This window comes from Manacus candei, unplaced genomic scaffold, assembly GCF_025592945.1.
Source record: "Manacus candei isolate 608988 ecotype Guabito, Panama unplaced genomic scaffold, ASM2559294v1 h1tg000071l, whole genome shotgun sequence".
NCBI classification, from domain to species: domain Eukaryota; kingdom Metazoa; phylum Chordata; class Aves; order Passeriformes; family Pipridae; genus Manacus; species Manacus candei.
In genome coordinates, this window is record NW_026138119.1 from 1873072 (window position 1) to 1895400 (window position 22329).

The 22329-nt window shown below is 39.7% G+C and overlaps 1 protein-coding gene across 5 annotated transcripts in view; it reads left to right on the top strand.

Annotated features, from left to right (window-relative positions):
- Positions 1-22329, top strand: part of TTLL11 (tubulin tyrosine ligase like 11) — a 39114-nt gene that overhangs the window by 1641 nt on the left and 15144 nt on the right. For 4 of the 5 annotated variants that reach the window (XM_051807514.1, XM_051807517.1, XM_051807515.1 and 1 more), the window contains exons 2-6: positions 5284-5380; positions 6782-6915; positions 11885-12460; positions 13063-13158; positions 13696-13814. In XM_051807514.1, the coding sequence (XP_051663474.1) occupies positions 5284-5380; positions 6782-6915; positions 11885-12460; positions 13063-13158; positions 13696-13814 (1022 nt within the window). Of the gene's footprint in view, positions 1-5283; positions 5381-6781; positions 6916-10748; positions 10988-11884; positions 12461-13062; positions 13159-13695; positions 13815-22329 lie in introns of those variants that run through there. The other variant, XM_051807519.1, reaches the window with a different exon arrangement.

Consider the following 22329-nt stretch of genomic DNA (forward strand, 5'->3'; position numbering starts at 1 on the left):
TGTCATTCCTAACCTAAGAGTTAGATGCTACACATGTATTTTCTGAAGAATTCAGTGGCAGTAAATGTTACTGAGTTTATTCATAATGTCCTAAATACCTAATTCCACAAAGACACGTATGCTCCGTGCCAGGGAGTGTAATGCTTTCTCCTTCTTTGACTTGTTAAAACTTTGTTTCAAGATTTTTGTTGTTTAAATCCAGTGGGAGAATTTCAAAACCTCATTGCAGGAGCGCCCCAGTTCTCAACTTCTGCTTGTACAGCAAAATAGTAACAAACACACCAGAGCCTTGAAATTAAAACCTGTTACATTTACCTCTCTTAGCCCCCAGTGCACCTGTGGAGTGTCTGTCAGCAGCCTTGCTCTGTGTCCTATGCAGGAACATACAGAGCAGGGGGACTTCACACTTAATTTCTTTGTTTTTATGGTTAAGTTTTATGTTCAGGGGGCCCAGAGCTGTTCCAGTGAGTGTTTCTGGATCACTGGTATCAGTTAGCCCTGCAGACTGTGCTGGGAACGAGCCACACTTAGTGGTAATTTGGTCTTTATAGCTTCCAGAGACTTCAATGTTTTGCATATGTCTTGCACTTGGCCTTCTGTCCTACTAATTGACTTGTTTCACAGGCTCTTGTTCCTCTCATGAATCTCTGCATTGCAATAATCAGCTTTTTCCTTCCTGCTCTGCATCCCCCAACAGCAATTGCTGCTGCCTTTGCTTCATCTTTCTGTTTTCTGTCTCACTCAATATCCTTTCTCCTCCATCTCCTTCTTCAGTCAATATTTTTCATTTAGTCTGTTGCTTCCTCTTCTGGCCACTTTGTATCTTAATAAAGAAGAGGCCTAATATGGAATTTTGTGGTGCTTGACTGCACCATCTGGGTGGCTGATAACTCATTCCTTAAGACAAGTCCCTCTCAGGTCTTCCTGTATATTTGCAGCTTACAAATAGGTTAATAATATGAATGTGATGTTTCCTTTTGTCAAAAAAATATACATTGATACAAGAAAATATGTGTCAAATCATGTTTCCCCTGCCTTTTTTCCCACCCCATCCTGAAGGTGGAAAGAGGAATGAACCAGTATTAGCTCTGACTCTGAACTAGAGCTGGTTACTTTGTGGAAAACACAAAGGTGAAATTCTTCTAGGATGGGAGCAAGACAAACTCCTGCCTCCCAGCTGGCAGACTTCAGTAGACACAGGCAGTCAGTCAGCAAGATCTGGTCTGGATCTGAAGAGAAAAATAAACAAAATTAAGAAGAGAAGTCCAAGGAAAACTTTATTCAAGCTGCATGTAATTTTGAAAGCTGTCCCTTTCAGATGTTTAGAGAAATAGCAGTAAAATATTTGTTCAAACCACTGTCACCGACGGGCAGAGCCTCGGAGCTGGTTGCACTGTTACAGCAGGACCAGCAGAGGGAACACGGATGTTGCTTGTAGGATCCGTACAGATATGCAAAAAAAGTCTTGGAAGCAGTAATGAAATGCAGATATTTTAAATACCGATGTTTCAGTGGCTGCTATTCTGCTGTCATCCCTTGTATAATACTTTTCAAGTGATTCTTCTTCTCCTTTTCCACTTCTCTTACATTTTTTCCCATTGCTGGTTTTGTTTTGTTTCTGTTTCCTCTATTTGCTGCTGGATGTGTTGGCTGGAATATTTTATTGGGCAGGAGACAGTATAATGTCCTTTTTAAAGTGGTCTCCTTTTCATTCATAACTTTTTCTCTCTAATGTACAGCATTTTATGGTGTCATGTATCCTTTTTTTTAGTTTTTTGTTTTGTTTTGTTTTGTTTGTTTTTTTTTAAGTTGTGCATTCCAAAACCTCTGTGCTGTAGTTTCCATGACTTGCTGGAAGAGCTTGGTTTCAGTCACAGTCTGTTCCCTGCAATGTGCTCCATTTGCAGGAGTAAGACACAAATGCACCGTGTGATTACAGAATTGGCCACATGGTAGTAGTTCATTAGTGAACTGACATATGGTAAATGCCATAATAAGACACAGAAAAATTAAGAATACTCTGAACATGGCTGATATTGGTGATAGTTTATTCTGTGGCACTGATACATGAGGAAGGGGCGAAGGAGTCCAAGACAGAGCAAGTTGACCATTGAGATTCTGCTACCAGAAGCAAAAGACAGGAAAAAAACCCAACTTTCTTCTTTCAGCTGTGGGAATTTGGAGTGAATTAAATTATCAACTGTGATAGGCCTGTCTGGGGTGGACCTTTTGAAAAGCATTGCAGAATTTCCATGTGTCAGTGGAGCAATTCCCATCGCTACATCGGACCATCTGATCGGGCGTGACAGATTCTTTAAATGAACATGATATGCCAAATGAAATAATGGGCACAAATTGAGCTTGCATCTCGAGTTTATTCATCACTTAATAAATTATTTCTTCAGCAAGCTTTCAATTACCAGGAAAATGGAAGAAGCAGATGTCTCAGGCATCAAATATCCCAGCGTCGAGCGTTCCATTTGTCTCGCTGTTCTGGGGCTGCATGGAGGCAAAGGGAGAGCTGGAAATTTTATGCTGGGAAAGGCTGACTAGAAGACAAGTCATTTAACTTGTCATTAAACATGATGGAACAGGCTGATGTGACCCGTGAGACAGTTTAAATTATTGGCTTCTAATCCAAAGGTAGAAGCGACCTGCCTCGCAGATTTGACTGTGATGGATTGTTAATGGTGTCAAAGTTGTGGAAACAGTGCCATTCTCTTTATGACTTCTTGTTTGTTTTGTTCAGACAAATGTTCTCCAAATGTGAATAAAAAAAGATTTTAAAAAAGGATGGCTCCAGTCACCTTTACAACCTCTGTCCCCCTGTGGGTGGGACCATCTTGGCTTTGGCACAGGATAGTGAGGCTATTCCAGCTGCCACAGGGGAGGTGAAGATAGGAGGTTTTATATCCATCTTTCTTTTTAGCCAGTGCCTGCACCAGGAGCTGGAAATGTAGTGAAAACTCCTCTTCTACCACAGGAACATTAATTTACATCTGCCAGTCACTGCCAGAGGCGCCAAATAATCGAACTTGTTGGCTCCTCTCCAAACACTGCTCTTATGTAATAGTGGAGTGCAGAATAGATAGAATCCTCCCCAGCCCGTTCAGAGGAGTTTGATGCCATCGTTGGATAAATCCAGATAATCTTGGTTCCTCAGGACGTTGCCATGCTGAGTTGCTGACGTGGGGCTGCAGCACTGCCACGTTCCTGTCCAGAGCTGCTCCCTCCTCATCTGCTCTGAAACTATTTCTGTGCAGTGTTTGTAGAGTGCTTTGATATCCTCCTTAGATGAAAGGTGTTATATAAATGCAAATTTCGTTCCTTTCATTTCAATTTCATTTAATAAATAAATATATTGTTCGGGTTTTAGTGGGAAGGGTGCTCTCAGACCGAAGGCTGCATCTGTATTCTGGATGTACCTGTGGGGAGAGGTTAAGGCCACTGATTGTCTTTCAGAGCCCAACAGAATTAATTTTCACTTGTACAAAAACAGATTTTGCAGGCTGAATAATAATGAAATAAGTGCAGAATCCACTGGCTCTGTTAAATTGAGTTTCTCATCCCTGCAAGTAAGGAAACAGAGAAAGGATGCATTCCTCAATTAGCATTTTAAATTAATTTTTGAAGGCTATTTACAGAGGAAGCTGAAATTTTAATTAAAGTAGCAAATAAAGTAATGCACTCAAAAGCTTTATGCGATTCTTTTTTTCTGTCATACTGGAAAAAAAATAATCCAGTGCTTAAAGAAATGTTTTAAAGCAAGAAAAATTGCATTTGGAGTAAGGAATGAGATGTTTCTGCAAAATACTGTGGTTCTTTCAAAGAGTAAACGGTACTGGGGGATGAGAGTGGTAGATATTTAATGCAAATGTGCCCAAAAATACTAAATGTAGCTTATTTATTTGAAAAAGATATAGCCTAGTCATAGAAGTGATTCCTGTGAATATATTCCATATGGTAGTTAAATGGCATCTACATGGAGCTGCAGATAAAAAGGGATTTTTTTGGATTGATAAGTGGGACTGTGTCTGAGAGAACAAGCGTGAAAAAGAAGAGAACCTTCTTTACACAAAACTAATTGGGGTTTTTTAAACCACTTTACTACTATTACAAACTTGCTCTCATTAATTGGCAGCGCTGCTTCTGAGCTCTTTAGACTGCTTAGAAAAAGGTTGGTCTTTTTGATAGTAGAAAACGAACTATACAGTTTTCCAATTTCCAGTGAAATCTTGTGTGAATTGGAAAAGAAACTGGAACACTTAATAGTGTTGAAATAATTGCCTTAGTTCTTAATAGTTGAAATATATATACTCAACAAATGATTAATGCAACTGCAAGCTTTTATTTTAATTACAGGCTATTAGTACCAGAAAGGAATTAATACAGTGTAAATTAATACTTATAACTGAATATACATAAATGAATAATGCAATTATTTCACTTAAATATCTTGCTTTGAGTATCCATTTCACATTTATTGCAGCTTGGACACCAATGTAAATGGGCTTGCTCAGAAAGTGCTTTGCAGTTTTAACTTACTGTAAATTTAGAGCAATATTCCTCCCTATAGGTGTTCCCTGAAATAAAGTACTAAAGAACAGAACTGTTTTGTGCTCATGTGGGGCTGGGAGCTCGTGGAGATGCCACGTGGTTGGGGGTGAAGGGCCTGTGGGTGTGGGTGCAGTCTGGGAAAGGGATGTGGAGAGGGGAGCACAGACCAGGCATTAAATGATGAGTTTTGTAAGAGCAGGAGTTGATTCAGTAACTGCCAGCAGTGGCAACTCCTCCATGGCCTCTAGTGCTTGTGTCCCTTGGTGGTTGCTTGTCATCCCTTAAACTGGGAAGGAAAAAAACCCAACCTCCAAAAAACCCCAACCCCAAAGTCAGTGTTTGCTTCCCAGCTGTGGCACTTGCTATTGCTGTGCCTTCAGGTGCCAGAATTAAGTCCTTCTTAGTGGAATTTTATTCCCTGTAATAGTATTTTAAATTGTAAATGAACCATGCCTTGGATGTGGTTCATCAGGTGGGGTTTCCCAGTACAGCTCATGCCTCTCAGTCATTTGGGTTTGGTTTCTAAAAACCTCTCCTGGTTTGTTAACTTAAGAGCCTCAAACTGATCCAAATATTCTTAGTTTTGTAACCCAAATATAGAGCTTGTTTTCTTTTGACAGTCAGAAGACTATTCTTGAGTGGTTTATGCTCACTGTGAGTGTTAAGAAAAGAAAGGAATGAATGGGTATTCCCATCTTGCTTCAAAACTTGTCTCTTGTCTTCCAGTTTCCTTTTGGCCGCCGCTTGCCCTGCGATATCTATTGGCATGGGGTGTCGTTTCATGACAATAATATCTTCTCAGGTCAAGTCAACAAGTTTCCAGGTACTTGACTTCTGTTTCTGGTTTAAACAAATGCTTTAAAAATGTGAATATTTGACCTATATCTGTGTTTTACTGTTTTTAATGAGAATTATCTGCTTAATCAGCTGATAGTATTTTTAGCATGTTACTGGGCTTGGTAGGTGATTTCTGTGTAGGGGGTAAGGATATGAGAATGGGTCTCTTGAACAGTTTCTGAACTGAAATTTGTTTTGGAGAGAAAGTGGTTTTGATGAGAAGAATACTTCAAACACATGAATTTAGGAAATATTGGAGTGTCAGGCTATAATTTAAGTGAAATGTGCAATTACTGTCTGTTATCTAGTGCTGATAACAGTGCTGTATCTTTGGATTTGGTTTTGATTCAAAGTGGAAAGAATCTGTTTTGTTTCCTACTCTGACTTATCTTGGGGAGAAGCTCGAAGCAGAATTCCTTAAATGGATTTTTTAATATTGAAGAGTTCATGTCAGTCCTCATCTTATGATGACTCTTCTACTTTTTTAAGCTCCTTTTTTTCCCATTTAATCCCTGTTGAGATCTCTCTAAATAAGAGCTAAGAGCTTAAGTATTGACTTATCTAAGCCCTTTACTTCAGATTTATTGCTGCTGTTAGTATGCTGTGAGCATAAGAACCTCAGATATCGAACTCCAGGCTTTATTTTACCTTGGCTTTCTCCTGCCTCAGGGAAGTTCCCACTCAGGTGTAGGATGCTGTTGTTTTGTGGTGGTTTCAGTCAGTGTTAGATGAATGTTACCTCTCTGTATTCTGGCTTCTATCTACTTAACAAGTGGCTGCACAGGAGTCAAACCAGAGCCCTTCAGAACCAGATCTGGTTTCCAGGACTGTTGTGCTAACTTGATGCTGGGTTTTACTAGAAACTTTTCCATAAAAATAACACCTTAGTCATGTTCCCAATGGATACAGGATTTCAATAAATTTAAATAAATAATAATTAAAAATATATATGTGAGTTTGTTTTGCTGTTCACAAAATAACCCGTTCTTTGTGATGCAGTTACTTAAATGACTGCAAAGTAAACACAAAGTGGTTGATTATATTCAAATGGCATTTTTACACATTCCTGGAACAAGAGGCAATAAAAATAATTTTGGATTATGTCAAAGACAACAGTTAACATTTGAGTGAAGTTTTCTGGTTTTGAGCTGTATTTTTGGTAATTAATTTTTTTCTACTATGCTACAGTAACACATATGATGGGAAATGTGGCAGGGGAATGCTACAACTATTTTGTCAGATTTTAAATTTTAAAAGGTGTTCAGCTTTATTGGCAGCAGTGACCAGAGTGCCTTCCCAGCAGGGTGGGTAATGATTAGCCATTTACTTCTAGGATGAGACTTGAGAGTGGATTTTTTGTCACTCCTAGACACTGTTCTTTTCCCAGGCATGATGGAGACAGTACGGAAAATCACCCTGAGTCGGGCCATGAGAACAATGCAGGACCTGTTTCCTCTTGAGTATAACTTCTACCCTCGGTCCTGGATTCTGCCAGAAGAACTTCCCCTCTTTGTGGCTGAGGTAGATTACTTTTACTCTCAGAATAGTACAACTTGTTGAATATTGGATCCATGTAATTCTTTAGTCTTCTACTGAGTTATTTAAAATCACACTAAGGGGCTGTGAATGACATCTTTTCCAGTTTGTCTGGGATCAGTCATAGTCTGGACGAACTGCTTTTGTTTGTTATGTTCTGGAATAAGCTTCAAAACAGTTCTGCTTCTCTGCCATTCCAGAAAAGAGGTCTGAAAGTTGAACCTGGTAGAGCCATAAGCCCTTTCCCTGCACGTTCTACTGGCCTGAGAGGGTTCCAGAGCAGTGTGGGGAGTGTGGTGCTTCACCAGCTTCACTGGCACTGGACTCTTTTTAGTCCATTTGACCTGTTGTATCAAAATCCTTCAGAAGAGCATTTTGTACTGTGCCTTGTTAAATGTACTCACATCTTCTCCTGTCAGACTGTTGCTGTATTTAACTGTTCAGAATGTAATTAAATACCATTCTTTTTCAGCTTTTTGGAGAAAAAAAAAAGCCATGCTGTGTGTTGGTGTTTTGTTCTGTTATTACAAGTATTTTTAAAATCCTGTGTGTGTTTGTTTAACCCTGTCTGACTCACACAGTGTCTTCTTGTATCTCACAGTGTGCTTTGCTTGGAAAAGTGAGGAGAAAAAGGTCTAGGCTTTAACAGACTCCTGTACTCTGTGTTACCTTTTAGATAATTACCATATCCACAATCCAATTGAATTCATTAACATATTTTTATTTTTTTGTTTTTAATTATTTTTTTTAAAAAAATTATATTTATTGTTTTTATTCTTTTTAACACACTCCTCAAGCGTTCTGGGTCACTGCTAGGGACAGTAAAAATGAATAAAATCCCGACAGCACTTCAGCCTTACTGCTGTACAAACTGTAGGACCACGTTTAGCCACGACGGGTCAACCAGTGCAAATAATTTGGAAGTAAACTTTGAGAAGGGTTCAGTGGGGGTGTGCTGGGGAGTTTTTTGGGAGGTGCAAGGCACTGCTGACCCGGGCTGGGCCAGGAGGGGCTGAGCTGCAGGCGCCACGCTCAGCCCCGTGCGCTGGCAGCAGGTGGCACTGCGAATAAACACTGCTCTGCTCCAGAACTCACTGCCGGGAAAACGAGCCGGGTTTTCTTCCAAGAGTAACAGATGTCCAGTAACACACTCCTAGGAGTTTCCTTTGCATATGTTCTTCCATCTGTGTTGGAGAAAAGCATAGTTCTTGTTATCAAACATTATATTTTATGTTGTAAGAGTTTATGTTCTACTTAACACGAGTTCGGAGTGTAACCCCTCCAGAACAAGGAAAAATACAAACCCAACCATTCCAAACCCACTGTGAACCATAAAAGGTTCAGAACACTTTTCACTTGCAGTTTTGCGAGTTCTCAGTAGGAGTTCTCCAGTCTTTTCTGTTGCTTATTTGTTCATATGTGGTGGTGTTTGCTCTGCAACTGAGGGACCCTAATGCTGCCAAAAACGTCAGCTCTCCGAGACTGCACTTCAGCTTCTTCACAGACAAGAGGAGGTCTGCCCATTAGACGTGTCCCTGGAGGAGCTGGATTACACTGGAATATGAATTATCAAAGGTCACAAATCATGTGTCAGTGTAGCTGTAGGTCACACATGAAAAGATGGTTTGGTGCTGTTTGTAATGTAGGATTTTGTTGCAAAGGGCTGGACTGAAAATGAACACCTGTGAGATTTTGCCTGTAATAGAAATGATTATTGAAAGAAGAAACTCCTTGAGAATTTAAGTCTTGCTGCCTCCCCAGATGCACTGCAACATTTCAAAATGATTTCTCTCTCAAATATTTTTATTGTGCCTCACTTTGGTAGTCACGATTGTGAACTTTTTCATACACAGGTATCAATAATGAAATCAAATGTTTTCAGCTTTTCCCACCTTCCCCTATGCCTAGATTCAGGTAGAAAACACTACAGGCAATATTAATCTTCTGTGCTGTGAAAGCCAGTAGTTGGTGAGAAAACTGCACTCTTGAGTTTGTGGTGGATGAGCTTCAGATTGGAAACACCAGCAAAAAGGGAGTTCCCTTCGTGTCATTTGTATTGAAATGATGATGGGTATTTTCAACAAGGGCTTAAAAGTTCATTTTACTAAGTAAATATGTATTTAGCTATTTTCAATATTCACCAGTTTTTAACTTTATAAAACATTTTCTACTGACATGTCACTTTAACAGAAGATGAGTTACAGATAAGCAAATCTCAGGTGCTGCAGTAGTTGCTCCTTCACTAGCAGAGAAGAATCTGTTGGAACGTGTGTGCTAAGAACTTACTTCTAATAAACCCTAAATTCGAGTTTCTGAAAAGTAACTAGCTTGGGATTCAAACCAGGACCTTGATTGTTCTCATACTTCCTTCTTTGTGTTGTCTGTGAGGATGATGAATAGACCAGTATGATTAATTTTTAATAAGAATCTAATTTGGACAGTCTAATTTCTAGCATAGCTTATTTTTGGTGGTTTAATTAGGTTTTCAGCTTTTGGATACCTCTTAGGCATAGACATGAATATTCTGGTCTTTGTGCTGTCAAATCTTATAGCTCATTATATGCATTTTCCCCAGAACACTATATTCATTCAGCCTGTGTTTCCTTATGAAAGGCAAACCCACAGATTTTCCCCAAACTCTCCTCTTGCTGTTGACTGTAAATGGTTAATGTGTTTTTTAAAGATAATTTCCTTCTGTCAAGCAAAGGACACAGAAATATCTCATTTCATATGAACTAATTTTCCTACATGAGTGAATTTTCTAAGTCTGGACAAGCCTCCTCATAATGAGAATTTGAAAGAATGTAGTTGAGGGGATTGTGGAGAATTTGAAGACAACTGTTGGGAATTTCCTTGAAGATCAAGAAACCATCTGTTTTCTTCAAGACAGTCAATCTGCTGAAAAACAGACTGACTCTGGATTACTATTCCCCCTTTCCACACCAGCCTATCTTCATCTGCCACATGTAGGTTTTGATGGACAAGAAAGCCTCAATAATGTCCAGACCATCTAGTCCATCAAAAATGAACTAGAAAGAGGTGGAGAAAATTATTTGCTTTTTATTTTAGGAGTAGAGTTAAGCATGAGATCTCTGAGACCAGTGGCTGTTACAATGCAGTGTTTTTGAAAAGCAGGTTGCTGGTGCATCTTTAGCAATAGTCCCTGGAAAGCATCATCTCCTTTGGAAAGGTGCTGCTGGAGCGGAGCAGGAGTAGCCTGAGGGGTGAACAGCAGACGTGGGCCTGGGAGGCAGAATGTTCCACCTGGTTTCATAAAGGTTCTGTGTAACTTTCTGCCCTGGTAGACCACGATTGGCCCTTCAAACATCCAACTAGAGTCATATCAGGGTATGTTTGGTCATGGAGGGTTCAGATTAACCAGATCTGTCTCTGCGATGCTGAGTTTAACAACGATGAACCAGAGAACTCTGCTCTGCAGAGTAATGTCACATCAGGGGAAGATTATTCTATAGTGGTAAAAAGACTAGGGCATAAATCCTGCTTTCCTTCTTTGCACATCTAGGCCTCCTGATCTACTTGGACTTATTTATCCATGTGCCATTTATGTAAGTCTGACCTCCAACTGAGGCATTTTATCCCTCAAAGTGACCTATTTTGGAGAAGGATCTTTCACTGAGTCAGTGTGACACCTGTCCACGAGAAAAATCCTAGTCTGGATAATGGATCTTGAGTTTCTCCTGCAGGAGTGTGACTCTCAATGAAATAAATAACTGGATAAGGTGGAGCCAGAAGTCCTTCAGACCTTGGGAATGTCACTGCTGGCAGAGCTGGGCCTCTCATGGGGGTTGGCGGCTTAATGTCACAGCAGAGAAAATCACAATGATCTGACCATGCTCAGCCTTTTTCTGTGGGCTGATATTTTCCTCTCACTCTGCAGGCCTGATGGTGGCAACTGATTGTTTTTTCTTTGTTAGCTTGTGTCCTCAGGCTTCTAAAAGTCAGTCTCCAGTTTTTGCTGGCAAACCGCAGGGCAAAAGCCAGATCTCTGCCTCGGTTCGGCACGTGCCTGGCTGGAGGGAGAGAGTAGCAGCTGCAGGTCTGGTGCCCTGAAATGTGTGGATGCAAGAAAAGAATGATCTGTGCTGTGACATCCCTCCCTCTTGAAAGGACGAGGTTTTAAGTGCTTTATTCTTCTGAATCCCCTGAGTAGCTGATAAACCCGTAACCTGCATCCTGTGTTTTCTTTAACTGCTTTCTTTGTTAGGGCTCCCCTTGCTTTCTCAACTTCACCTCTGCTAATTGAGGCATCTCCATCTCTGCAGTTTTGACTTTTGCTATACAAGTAATAAATTAAAGTTTATTTAGGCAGTAGGAAATACGCATGTAACAAGAAAAATCTGATACTCAGCAGATGTGTCAGTGACCTGGTTATATCTGTACATGGCTCAACATTCCCAGTTTTACTAAAACTGGGCATCTGATTGTGAAAAATATTCACAGTGGGGGAAAAAGATAATGTCAATGCCAAATTTTTCCTTTATTTTTCCTTCTTCTGGTACTGTTTGCATCCATACCTGAATAAATAAGGCATCCTTCCTTGTGCTGATGATTATCTTCGTCAGTTATTGTTCAAAATGTAGCACAAAAGTTTAACTTTGCAGTTTCATATACTACTAAGGTGGATCTCCTGAGATATACCACGTTTCCTTCTGCAAATTGGTACAGAACATTAAAAAGAAGTTCTTGAAATCATCTATACAGTGGCTCGTTAAATAAAATGACTTTTTATCTGTACTAGTAATTCCCTACTCATACTTTTTTGTTTCTCCTTGTGCTTCTCAGCACTGTTTATCTCTGCCCTTTTTGCATGGTGTTTACTACTCTGGGGGTGTGATCATGCTGTTTCTATTTATTTTTGTTTACTGGCTTTCACAGTGTCAGCCCTTCTTCCCCCCTCAGTCAGTGCCTTTCAGTGCAATACTTTTCCTTCCAGGTTCGGGTGATGAAGGACAGCGATCCGTCCTGGAAGCCCACTTTTATTGTGAAGCCTGATGGAGGCTGCCAGGGGGATGGAATCTACCTCATTAAGGACCCGAGTGACATCAGGCTGACGGGAAGCATCCAGAGCCGGCCAGCCGTGGTCCAGGAATATATTTGCAAACCACTGCTCGTGGACAAACTGAAATTTGATATTCGTCTTTATGTCTTGCTGAAATCCTTAGAACCCCTGGAGATTTATATAGCCAAAGATGGACTTTCTAGGTTTTGTACGGAGCCCTATCAAGAACCCACTTTAAAAAATTTGCACCAGGTTTTTATGCACTTAACCAACTATTCACTAAATATCCATAGTGAGAATTTCATCCATTCTGACAGTGTAAACACTGGCAGCAAGAGGACTTTTTCAAGCATTCTGTGCAGACTGTCTTCCAGAGGAGCTGATGTCAAAAAGCTCTGGTCAGATATAATTTCACTGGTGATTAAAACTATTATTGCACTGACTCCAGAACTGAAAGTTTACTATCAGTCTGACATCCCGTCAGGAAAGCCTGGGCCAACTTGCTTCCAGGTAGGTTAGAATTTCTGCCAGAAATGCAGTCATTTCTGTGCATGGATTAATTTTGTGGATGTTTAATGCCTTTTCCAAAATGTTTCTTTAGTGATGTTGCTGATCACTGGTTGGGTGTCTGTGTATGCACACACTGGGCAGCATTGTGGGAGCTCAGAGCTTATGTTCTCCTCACCCAAGTCAAACCTCAGTCTCCTGACCTGTGTTACCATCAGCCCTAAACATATATGGAGGATTTTCAGTGGGTGTAATTTGCCACTAACATTATTCACTCCAGTTTCCATCTTCTGCATGTTAGAATCGAAGATTTGCAGCTTCCTAATGCATCTGTAATCATGGCAATTTGAAGATCCACTTGTCACGGGTGCCAAGATTCCGTGTTGGCAGATGCAGTATTTAGGGCTGGGGGTGGTGTGAAAGGAGCCATTAGTATCCAAGACAAATGGCTTCTGTAATTATTCAGCAGTATATAGAGTTTCTTAGTTGTTTATCTCCTGCCCCTCAAATGTTTCTTCCTCAGTGTTGCCATATGGACGACCATTGCATTCTCTAGGAGAACACTGGGAATAGAACTGAAGTAACATATTGCTTGTTATGCACAGATTTTAGGGTTTGACATTCTCCTGATGAAAAACTTGAAGCCCATGTTACTAGAAGTAAATGCAAACCCCAGCATGAGAATAGAACATGAGCAAGAGGTAAGACTTCTCAATGTGATGGTGATATTGGAATGAAACTGCTTAGGCTGGGTTTTCTGGGCTTTTTTTCCATGTTTGAAAGATGAAAGCTGTCTGCTAATATGAAACCTCCAAGGTTCTCTGTAATTTTCTGCTTTGAAATCATTGCTAATCTTATACACTGCAAATATGACTTATTGGAATAGTGAAAGCTCTCCATCATCTTTGTCATAAATGCGTTTATTCATCATCCCCTGCAGTTGCTAATTGTGTTTAGGGGATTGGTAATAGTCTTTTTCATGTTTGTATACATGATATAAACAGTAACACTGGCAACAATGTTTTTTTTAATATTTCAATTTTCTAGAGAAATTTGCCCCAGTTTGCTGTAACATCATCCTGAAAACCTGACAGTGGTTGTGTATCCTTGAAGAAGTGTTTTGTAATCCATCACTGCGTATTTAAAATATAGATGATGGGCGTGAAGTTTGAGCGATAATGTGAGCAAATAATCCTTGGTTCTGTAGTGAATAATTGTTATCCCTTTGTGATGTAAAGCTTTCTCCTGGAGTATTTGAGAATGTCCCAAGCCCTGTTGATGAGGAAGTGAAAGTTGCTGTCATCAGAGACACTCTGCGCCTGGTGGACCCCCAGAAAAAAAAGAGGAAAGATGCCCAGTAAGTGTGTTTGATTTTCTGTGGGGTTTGCATCTGTACCTTGCAGTAAGTATAACAGTGAAATATTTTTTCCCAGTTGTATTAGTTTATCCAGGACACTGAGTTCCCACCTTGGCACTGCCCACGTGCTGCTTTCCTGCAGGAATGGTGGAAGTTTGGGAGGAGCTGAGGCTTTAGCTGAAGGAACTGAAAAGTTCCACAAGCTGATAGGAAATCAGGATTTATCAATTCCCCTGTAGTATCTTACCCTTAACTGGTGCAAACAGTTTAGTAAGTCAGATTTATTTATTTATACTTGAGGCCTCTTTTTTTTTATTCAAAACAGTCACGAGCTGTAAGTTTGTTTATTAATTTGCTTGAAAGTCACAAATTACTCTGAATGAATTGCCCCATTGGAGCTGAAAAGTATTAATATTGTATTTAGAAATTGCTTCCTTGATCTGTGATAATAAACATAGTTAAATCTGTGATCTAGAAATGAGAGGAGCTGCCTGAAGCAGCTTGCACAGGAATGCCAGTGGTGGGATAAGGCTGAGAGAAACCAAATCTTCTTTTTTGATAAACCACCTTATTTGAAGCAGTTTCTTGAATACATGAAAGGGAGATTTTTTTATTATTTTTTCCCCAGAAATTCTTGCTCACAGGCCTGCCTCCATACTAGAATATCCGCTTTGTTCTTCTCTTGGCACTTAGTGGGACCCTGAAATATGTTATTCACGTTCTATAATGATTTCAAGTGCAGATTTGCCGTCCTTTTGTAGACTGAGTTCCACTAACAGGACATGACTGACACTACCTACAAGTTCTGTAATATTATTGTAATATTATTATAAGATCAAACTCTTCCTTCAAAGGCAGTGCCACACATAGAGGTTGCTGTGGTCAGTGTACAGAACGTTTTGCAAAGCAATTTATAGCCTGTACTTAACCTCCACCCTTAAGATTACTTCAGTGCATGGAGCTGAAAAAGATAATTTTTTAACCTGTAATTATGTAACTAGTCGTGTCTTTTTTTTCTGCTGCAGTTATGTCAGGCATTCATTAACTACATATTAGATATGGAAAAAAAGGCAAATGATAATTACAAATAAATTGCTGGAGGATGCCAGTGTGTGTGGAAGGCTCATTCAACTGAGGATTCTTCTCTGATACATTTGGAGTGCTAAATAATTTATAACAGGATTAGTTGGGGATGAGAGAAACCATTGGCTCTTCACAGCAAGAATTCAGCAGTGACACAGCTTTTTTTCCTGGATAATCTGGTTAACAGAGCATCTTGTTGATGAATATTTCTGTGTCTTCACCATAAATCAACCCTATTTCTTGCTGCAAAGGGCAATACCCTGGTAATTTTTTGTGGATATGCAGGAACTTGAGTGACAACTGGCCACCCTTCAGCTGAGATTTACTCCCTCTGCTTCCAGGTTGAACTGGGGATGGTGTGTGGAGCTTCTCCAGTAAAATTTGGCCTATTGTTAGAAAAAACCCTGAAAGAATTCCTGTTCTGACATCAGCAAAGATTGTAGACTCAAGTTTTGATGCTAATTAAGTAATGGACATTAATCTCAGTAAAGTTTTAGCAATATGTGTAACACAGAGTTTGAACACACAGGGGAAATACTGAAAAGTCTGAGCTGCATCTCAGGTAAATATTCTGCTGTGGAGATGGATTTGATTTCCTTCTAATTATCTCCCAGATTAAAATAAATGAAGCATCTAAATGAAAGTGAGTTTTAGAAGTCATCCTGAAGTACTTCATTATCAGGAAAGATTAATAGCTCAGAATTTTTTTTTAGTTTAATTTTTCCTCATCTTCATGGAGTTTTGATATGTTTTTTCCCCCTTCTTTCCATGTGATGTATAATATTGAAAGTTAAGTTGACTAAAATCAGTTTATCATTCCATACATACCTATTAATTTTTCCGACACAACTCCAGTTTTTACATGCACTGATCACTAATAATTATCTTGGCACTGCCAATAATTAGTGATTGAAAATCTGCAGTTCCAATCAATGTACTTAAATATACATGGTGGCTGTTCCACAGTAGAACTGATCTTTTCTTGGTTTTAAGAATTTGTCCTGGCCACTGAAGTACTGAGGTGTGTGGACCATATTTTGTGCCTACAGCAGTTCTAAACAGAACTTTTAATTCATGCTGAGAAGGGTTTTTTTATTTAATAGAGGAAATATCTTCTGTTGTAGAGTTTAGGGAAGGTTTTCTGTGGTTCTGTAAGGCGAAGAGCATAAGGAATTAAAACAGAATAAAAAGTGACACTGTTCTCAAGCCATGCTGTGACCCAGAGGGTGAGTGGTGCCTGGCTCTTTGAAAGCCTTTCTGACACTTAGGCAGCTGATCAACTACATATTCTGTGGTTTGTTTTACATTTTTGCTCTTCTTCACAATATTCTTTTTCATTTGGAATTTTGCAGGAGTCCAAATGTAGACCTTCTTTCTGCCCTGGGTTCCTAGACTAGTCCTGTTTTCCTTAGGCATCCTTAATGTGGAACTCAAGTTTCACTCATCATTAAGGAAGTAAAACATTTAATGAAATAATAAGGTACTAACTCTTTGCCTTTGTTTGTGTGGCAGTGCTGTTCTCGTGGATTTTCAGGCTGGAGCAGATCATGGCAATCACCCAGGCCAGTGACATGCTGGAACAAACACAGTTATTTGTGTGACTGAAACTTGTCTAAAGCTTGTGTAGTATTAAACTTGCTCTGGTTCACTCCTTGCAGCAGAGGTGCTGTTCACAGCCTGCTGAAGGTGGGAGAAGGCTTCACCTACAGGAAATTTGCACCGTTAAATGACTGGTCTAATGACACCAAACAACATGGAAAGTAAATCAACGTTACTTATGTAAACAGCAGTTTAATTAGGATAATCACTGATGCAAATCATTGTGTATGTTGTGCCTCCAACAGAAAATCCATTTCAAAAGGCTTCACAAACTTCTGGTTTTCTGTGCCTAATTTGGAATCTTTATGGTGGTAAAAGGTTTTAATTTCAGTGTTTGTTTAATTATTAGCGATTCATTGTTCTTCAAATTGCATTAGATTTGAGGAGCCAAAAGGAGTCTCAGTCTCTGCTGTGAGTGCTGAGTGTTCTCCACTGGATGTCAGATGTTTGACTGGTGGTATAATGGCAAACTGGGAGGATCACTTGGAGCAGGACTGCTCTGAATGTTTTAGGAAGATCATTTATATCATCTCATCAACGCTAATGACCCGCTTTCCTGTCCTGTCAAAAATATTTATGCCCTAGTTTATTAATGCTAATTAATCCAGCAATAATAAGGACTTCTTTGTATTTTGGGTACTGTTGTTTACTCTGTGTCCTAGTGTGATCTCTTGCATTTACATTCCTGGTTTCTTACATATTTCAAGACAGAAAATAAGCATTTTATTCTTTTGATAAAGAAATCACAGCCTTGTGGCACACATGCCATTAGAAATATGAGTTGCTCATGGAATAAAATCTGCTTTTTCCTTGCTGGAGAGGATGAAGGTGCAGCCCCCTAAGTAATATAATGACTTTTATTCAGCTCTGAAATAGTCATTGACAGAAGAAAGAATTGAAACACTTTGGAAATGGGATGTAATCTAATCTATGGCTGTTACAAAAACAATCAATTCATTGTGCCCTCCAAACTGAGTGCTTTTGGTTTATTACCTATGATGCCCTTGCTTTCTCACTGCTAGTTTATCTTTCCTTGGGTGTTACTCTCTGCCCGTGCCACTGCAGTGCCTTTTCTGTTTGAAATCAGCCTTGAAATTTATTTGTGATGTTCTGATTTTTTTTCTTTTTATTGCTTTTTAAAATATGTCAGGTACAATTCTCCTCTCTGGACTCTGTGGCTCTAGCAAATGTCAAATATGATTAACTAATTTCCTGAGCAGGAAGAACCCCAATGTGTTCGCTCTCAGATTTTTGCAAGATCAGCATACAAACACTGGCTAATGTCACTCTGTTCTGAGAGCACCCTCTAAATATTAATGTCTGTCAGACTGGCTTTTTATTTTATTCTTTTACTGTTATGTAGTTAGGGACAAATTCAGTCAAGGTTTTGTAGAAAACTTACTACTCAAAAGGTCTTCCTCTTGCACAAAAAAGATGGTTCATTTTTTCCACTGTGTGGATTACATGACTTTCTCACTTTAAATGATTTCTTTCTCTGATAGAGGACAAAATTAATAGTTTCTGGGGGGAGAATGTCATCTGTATTTAATGAAAACATGAATTAATTTCTGGGCATTCTACTGAACAGACATTCTGACTTAAATGTGACTTATTTTACAGTGGCAGCTTCTACAGGAGATGTCACCTGCTGTGCTCGTGACCGATGGCTCTGACCTTGTCACTAAACTGCAAGAGGTCTTTACTTAAAAAGGCCTTGCAGTAAAGGATCTCTTTTGTATGTTCCAAAGACATTTTCCAAATCCTAGAGCTGTTCTTAATTTCTTGATGTCGAGGATCAGTTTTGTACTTCCTTAAGAAAAAAAAAAAGTCAGGAAATCACCTGTTCAGCTGTATCCCATTTATTTTCCAGATATTTTTCTTCAGTTTCATAACCTCCCCTGATGTTTGTGTCATGTTTAATGGAAATATGAAAATACACTGTGCAGAGCTGTCTCAAGAGCATGATTATCCTAGATTTTTTTGATGATAAAGTCATTCTTGCCATTTATTACTGTGTTTATCTCACTATCCCTATTCTGAGGTTATGATTATGTGACAGGGGTGGTTTGAGAGGGTCAGGAACTCAGTGCACAGGCATATGGAGAGGCTGGATGGGAGGGTGCTGGTGCTGCAGCTATCACTGATTGGAAAATAATGACTGTTCTTCAGGCTTGCTGTAACATATCTCAGTTTCCACTGCTGTGAGCAACTGGATTCTGTTCCTCAGGGATTCATTACTCAGGGCTGTCGGTGCCCTTTGCATTATATGGAGTGAGTTTAGTGCTTATCAAAATAAGCACGTAACAAACCCGGCTGTGGCAGCAGCAGTGCTTTGGTTTCCATTTGCTAATTGACTTTTGCTGGAGCTTGAGGTTGATTCCTGTATCCCTTTGCTATCCCTTGGAAATCTGCTGGGGTTTGCAGCTGTTCAAATGCCTCTCGAGCACCACCTCTTCATTCCAAGCCTTATTTCTGCCCGAGAGTGAATAAACTCATATGTGTGGCTTTCTGGAGATTGATCTTTCTCCTCTGCTTCATTTTGGAGGCTGACACAATTTTTTTCTCCATCAGTCAAAATGACCCAGCATTCATATTGAGGCTCTTTCTGGCAAAGCCCTTTGCAAGCACATTGAATTAGCCCCTTTCTCTTTCCTAGAGGGCTTTCTGCTTTATTCCTTCATCAGGCGACCTGCCAGCTCCACTATCAATTCTTGTCTGTTCCATTAGCCCGGGCGGCTTTTGATGGGTTAGACATGTGAGGGAGACTTTTAAATGTGATGTTTGTCAATGTTCCTTCAGTTCACATTACTGGGATGTTAACTTTGTTTTTCTGTACTTGGAGAGTATTTATTTCTACTGCTATTTCTCATCCTGGCCTCAATTCAGTTCAGTTTTCTGAAGCAGATGTTGTGGTATCTTGATCCTTGCTCTCTGTTCTTGCTTTTCCAGTTATATATCTGCTTTATCCTATTGATTAGGACAGGCCCAATTGGAAATTCTCAAACTCCCATGTCCCTCCATGAAGGGAAGGGAGGGATCTGGTAGTGCTTGCCTGACAGAATAGTTCTACATAAGTTTTAAGAGGCACTTAGAGGACAGTGCCACAAGAGTGTTGTAGTAGAACAACAGAAAATACAATACTGAGTGCAGAACAGAGGCAAATAATTTGAATCTGCTGTGGCAGCAGTCATAACACACAAAAGATAATTAATAAGTGACTCTAATCTGAAATGTTTTAAATGACTAAAAATGGGTAATAATAATACTTCTTAAAAAATAGCTAGGACCATATCCCTAGCATAGATACAGCAGGAATCAGTAATTCACTTCAGTGTTTTTCCCTATCAAACCATTACAGGAAAAGTTGATTTTGTGAAAATAACTCTGAACTAGGACACACAAGATGCAATTTCTGTTCCTGATTCAGTGGTTTACTCAGTGACCTTTAGACAGAACATTTTCCTTCTGCTCCCATTTTCCTGCTGTGAAATGAGGATGAGCCTTGTTTCTCCCATGCATTGCCAGTCCTTCTACATGGTCAGTCCTTCTAAATTCACAGTCTTCAGGATATGGCCTGTTGTTATTCTTCATGGTATTAGGAGGGCAGTTTATGTATTGTTACATAAAAATATTACAGAAAAGCTTCCATTTTCTTCTCTGGAACACTCTAGATCTGATTTCTGCACTCCTCAGGAAATATCCCTGATGGTTACTAAGGTTTTCTCCCATACAGAGTGCTTGGAGTTACTGTATTTTTCTCCCCAATATCCTAATTTGGTGCATGATGTGCTGTTTGAATATTCAGTATTTAAAAAGGGTTTTTCTCGATGTCAGTCTTTGATAGTGTTATTTTCATCTTCTCATTTTTACAATAAACTGGACAACTTATGGAATATCACTGGAATCTCACAAACACAGCATTAAATAACTTGACAACAGATTAATTTACATTTATTCCTATTTTAGCCTTCACCATTGCAGAAAATGCTGTTATTCATAGTTCAGTTTTGCAGGCAGGTCTGTGTTTGCTCACATATTGTATTCCAAGCACTCACATCTTGAATGGACAGGCTGTATTTTAACTTGCACATAAAGAGTGAATTCAGTGAATTCTGAAGCTCTTGCAATGACCCCATATTGAGGGACAGCTGGAAGTGCTTACAATGTACTGAGCAAGTGAGCTGATGACAGGCCCAGTTCATTTAGAAATTTTAATGGACAAGAATTGATATGGGTTGCAGGATTTGAAAAGGTTTCATTTTCAGCAGTGTGGAATTAATTGGCCCAAACCTGTCGTGTGCTTGAGCAGTAATTGGTGTGCTCAGTGCCCCCGGCTCAGGGGTGAGCCCAGCTCTGGGTTTGTGTTATCAAATTGGGAATGGAGACTAGTTTGTCCAATTAGACTTGAATCACAATGTTTTGGGATGCAGCTAATCTAATTACTTCTTTATCGACATCCCTTTTCTTTTTGCTCTTTAAAATCTCTCGTGAGTGATAGAGGAAGCACTGGAGATAAATTGAGGAATGTGACCTGTCACAAATATCTCCATAAAATCTGAACTTTCCAAACATTTGAATGTATCAAAACATGCTGGAGCAGTTACATCTCTTAGACATTCACACCATATTACATTTTAAGTTGATCATTAAGAAGCTTTTTTGCCTTTTTTTTCCTATTACAATGATTCTTAAATAAAAAGAAAACCTTTGTGATAAAATACAGAAAAAAGGAAAAATATGTCACTTTCCTCTAGTCTTTGTAGTGCAGCCACAAGAGTTCCTGAAATCTTTGAGGTTTGCCCAAAAAGAAAAAGGTCAGGAAAGTGGGGTGGCAGCTTAGTGTCCTTCCACATGGCATCAATGTCAGGCAGTGGGTCTAAATATATCTTATATTCAGTTATTTGATTAGAGATTGTAAGTGAGTCTTGATGGTAACAGAATGTGGCTCGAGGCAGATTTGGATGTGGTTTGTGTCCCTCAGCACTGTCCCAGCAGCACTGACTGGGGCAGGAGGAGCCCTTTGACTTCCCTGAACTGCCTCCTTCCCGAACTGCCCGCGTGGATCCTGCAGCTCCTTTGGTGTCTGCACCTGCTCTGGCTGAATTCTAACAAAGGAACCTGCTTTTGTGCTGCTTTGTTTTGTTTTTTAAACCATAAAGTCAGCAATAGTTCAAAGCCAGCCCGGGAGCTGTGCTGCATACAGATGTGTGCTGTATCCAGGCGTTGCTGGTGGGAAGCCTCAGCTGCAGCCACTGAGAATGCAGATTAAATGTGGTCAGAGATTTGCTCAAGTTGCATTGGATGTAAAACAATAGCAGTTTTGACCTTACTCATCAAGTAATTAGGTGCTTATTGAAGTGTTTGGTGGAGTCAGCTATCTGCACCTTTGGGAGGGTGAAATTACTGTGGTAGTTAAGGCCATTCACCTTTTCCTATAACCTCTGCTTGCAAAAATAATATTGTAGAGAAGTCCTTGATGTTCTTAGATGTTACTTCCACCATTCAGGGCTTCTTGTATGTAGCCTTCAAGGCTGACATCTCCTCAGCCTGAAAAGGGTTAGTGGGTTTGTGTTGAACATTAGCTTAATTTTCAGATAATTTCCAGCACTTGGCTCAGGTTGTTTTGCCCTCAGTGACCAAACATCCACCAGTTCTGAAAGTGCAGTACATTTTATCATAGAATGCTCTGGATTGGAAGGCACCTTAAATATCATCTCCTTCCACCCCCCCTATAATTTCTTCTTTATTTGTCAACACAAGAAAGCTGCTGTGGTTTGAAGTTAAAACCACTTCTTTTCTCTCTCCTAAAGTCTGGGGCAGAGGCAACATCTGC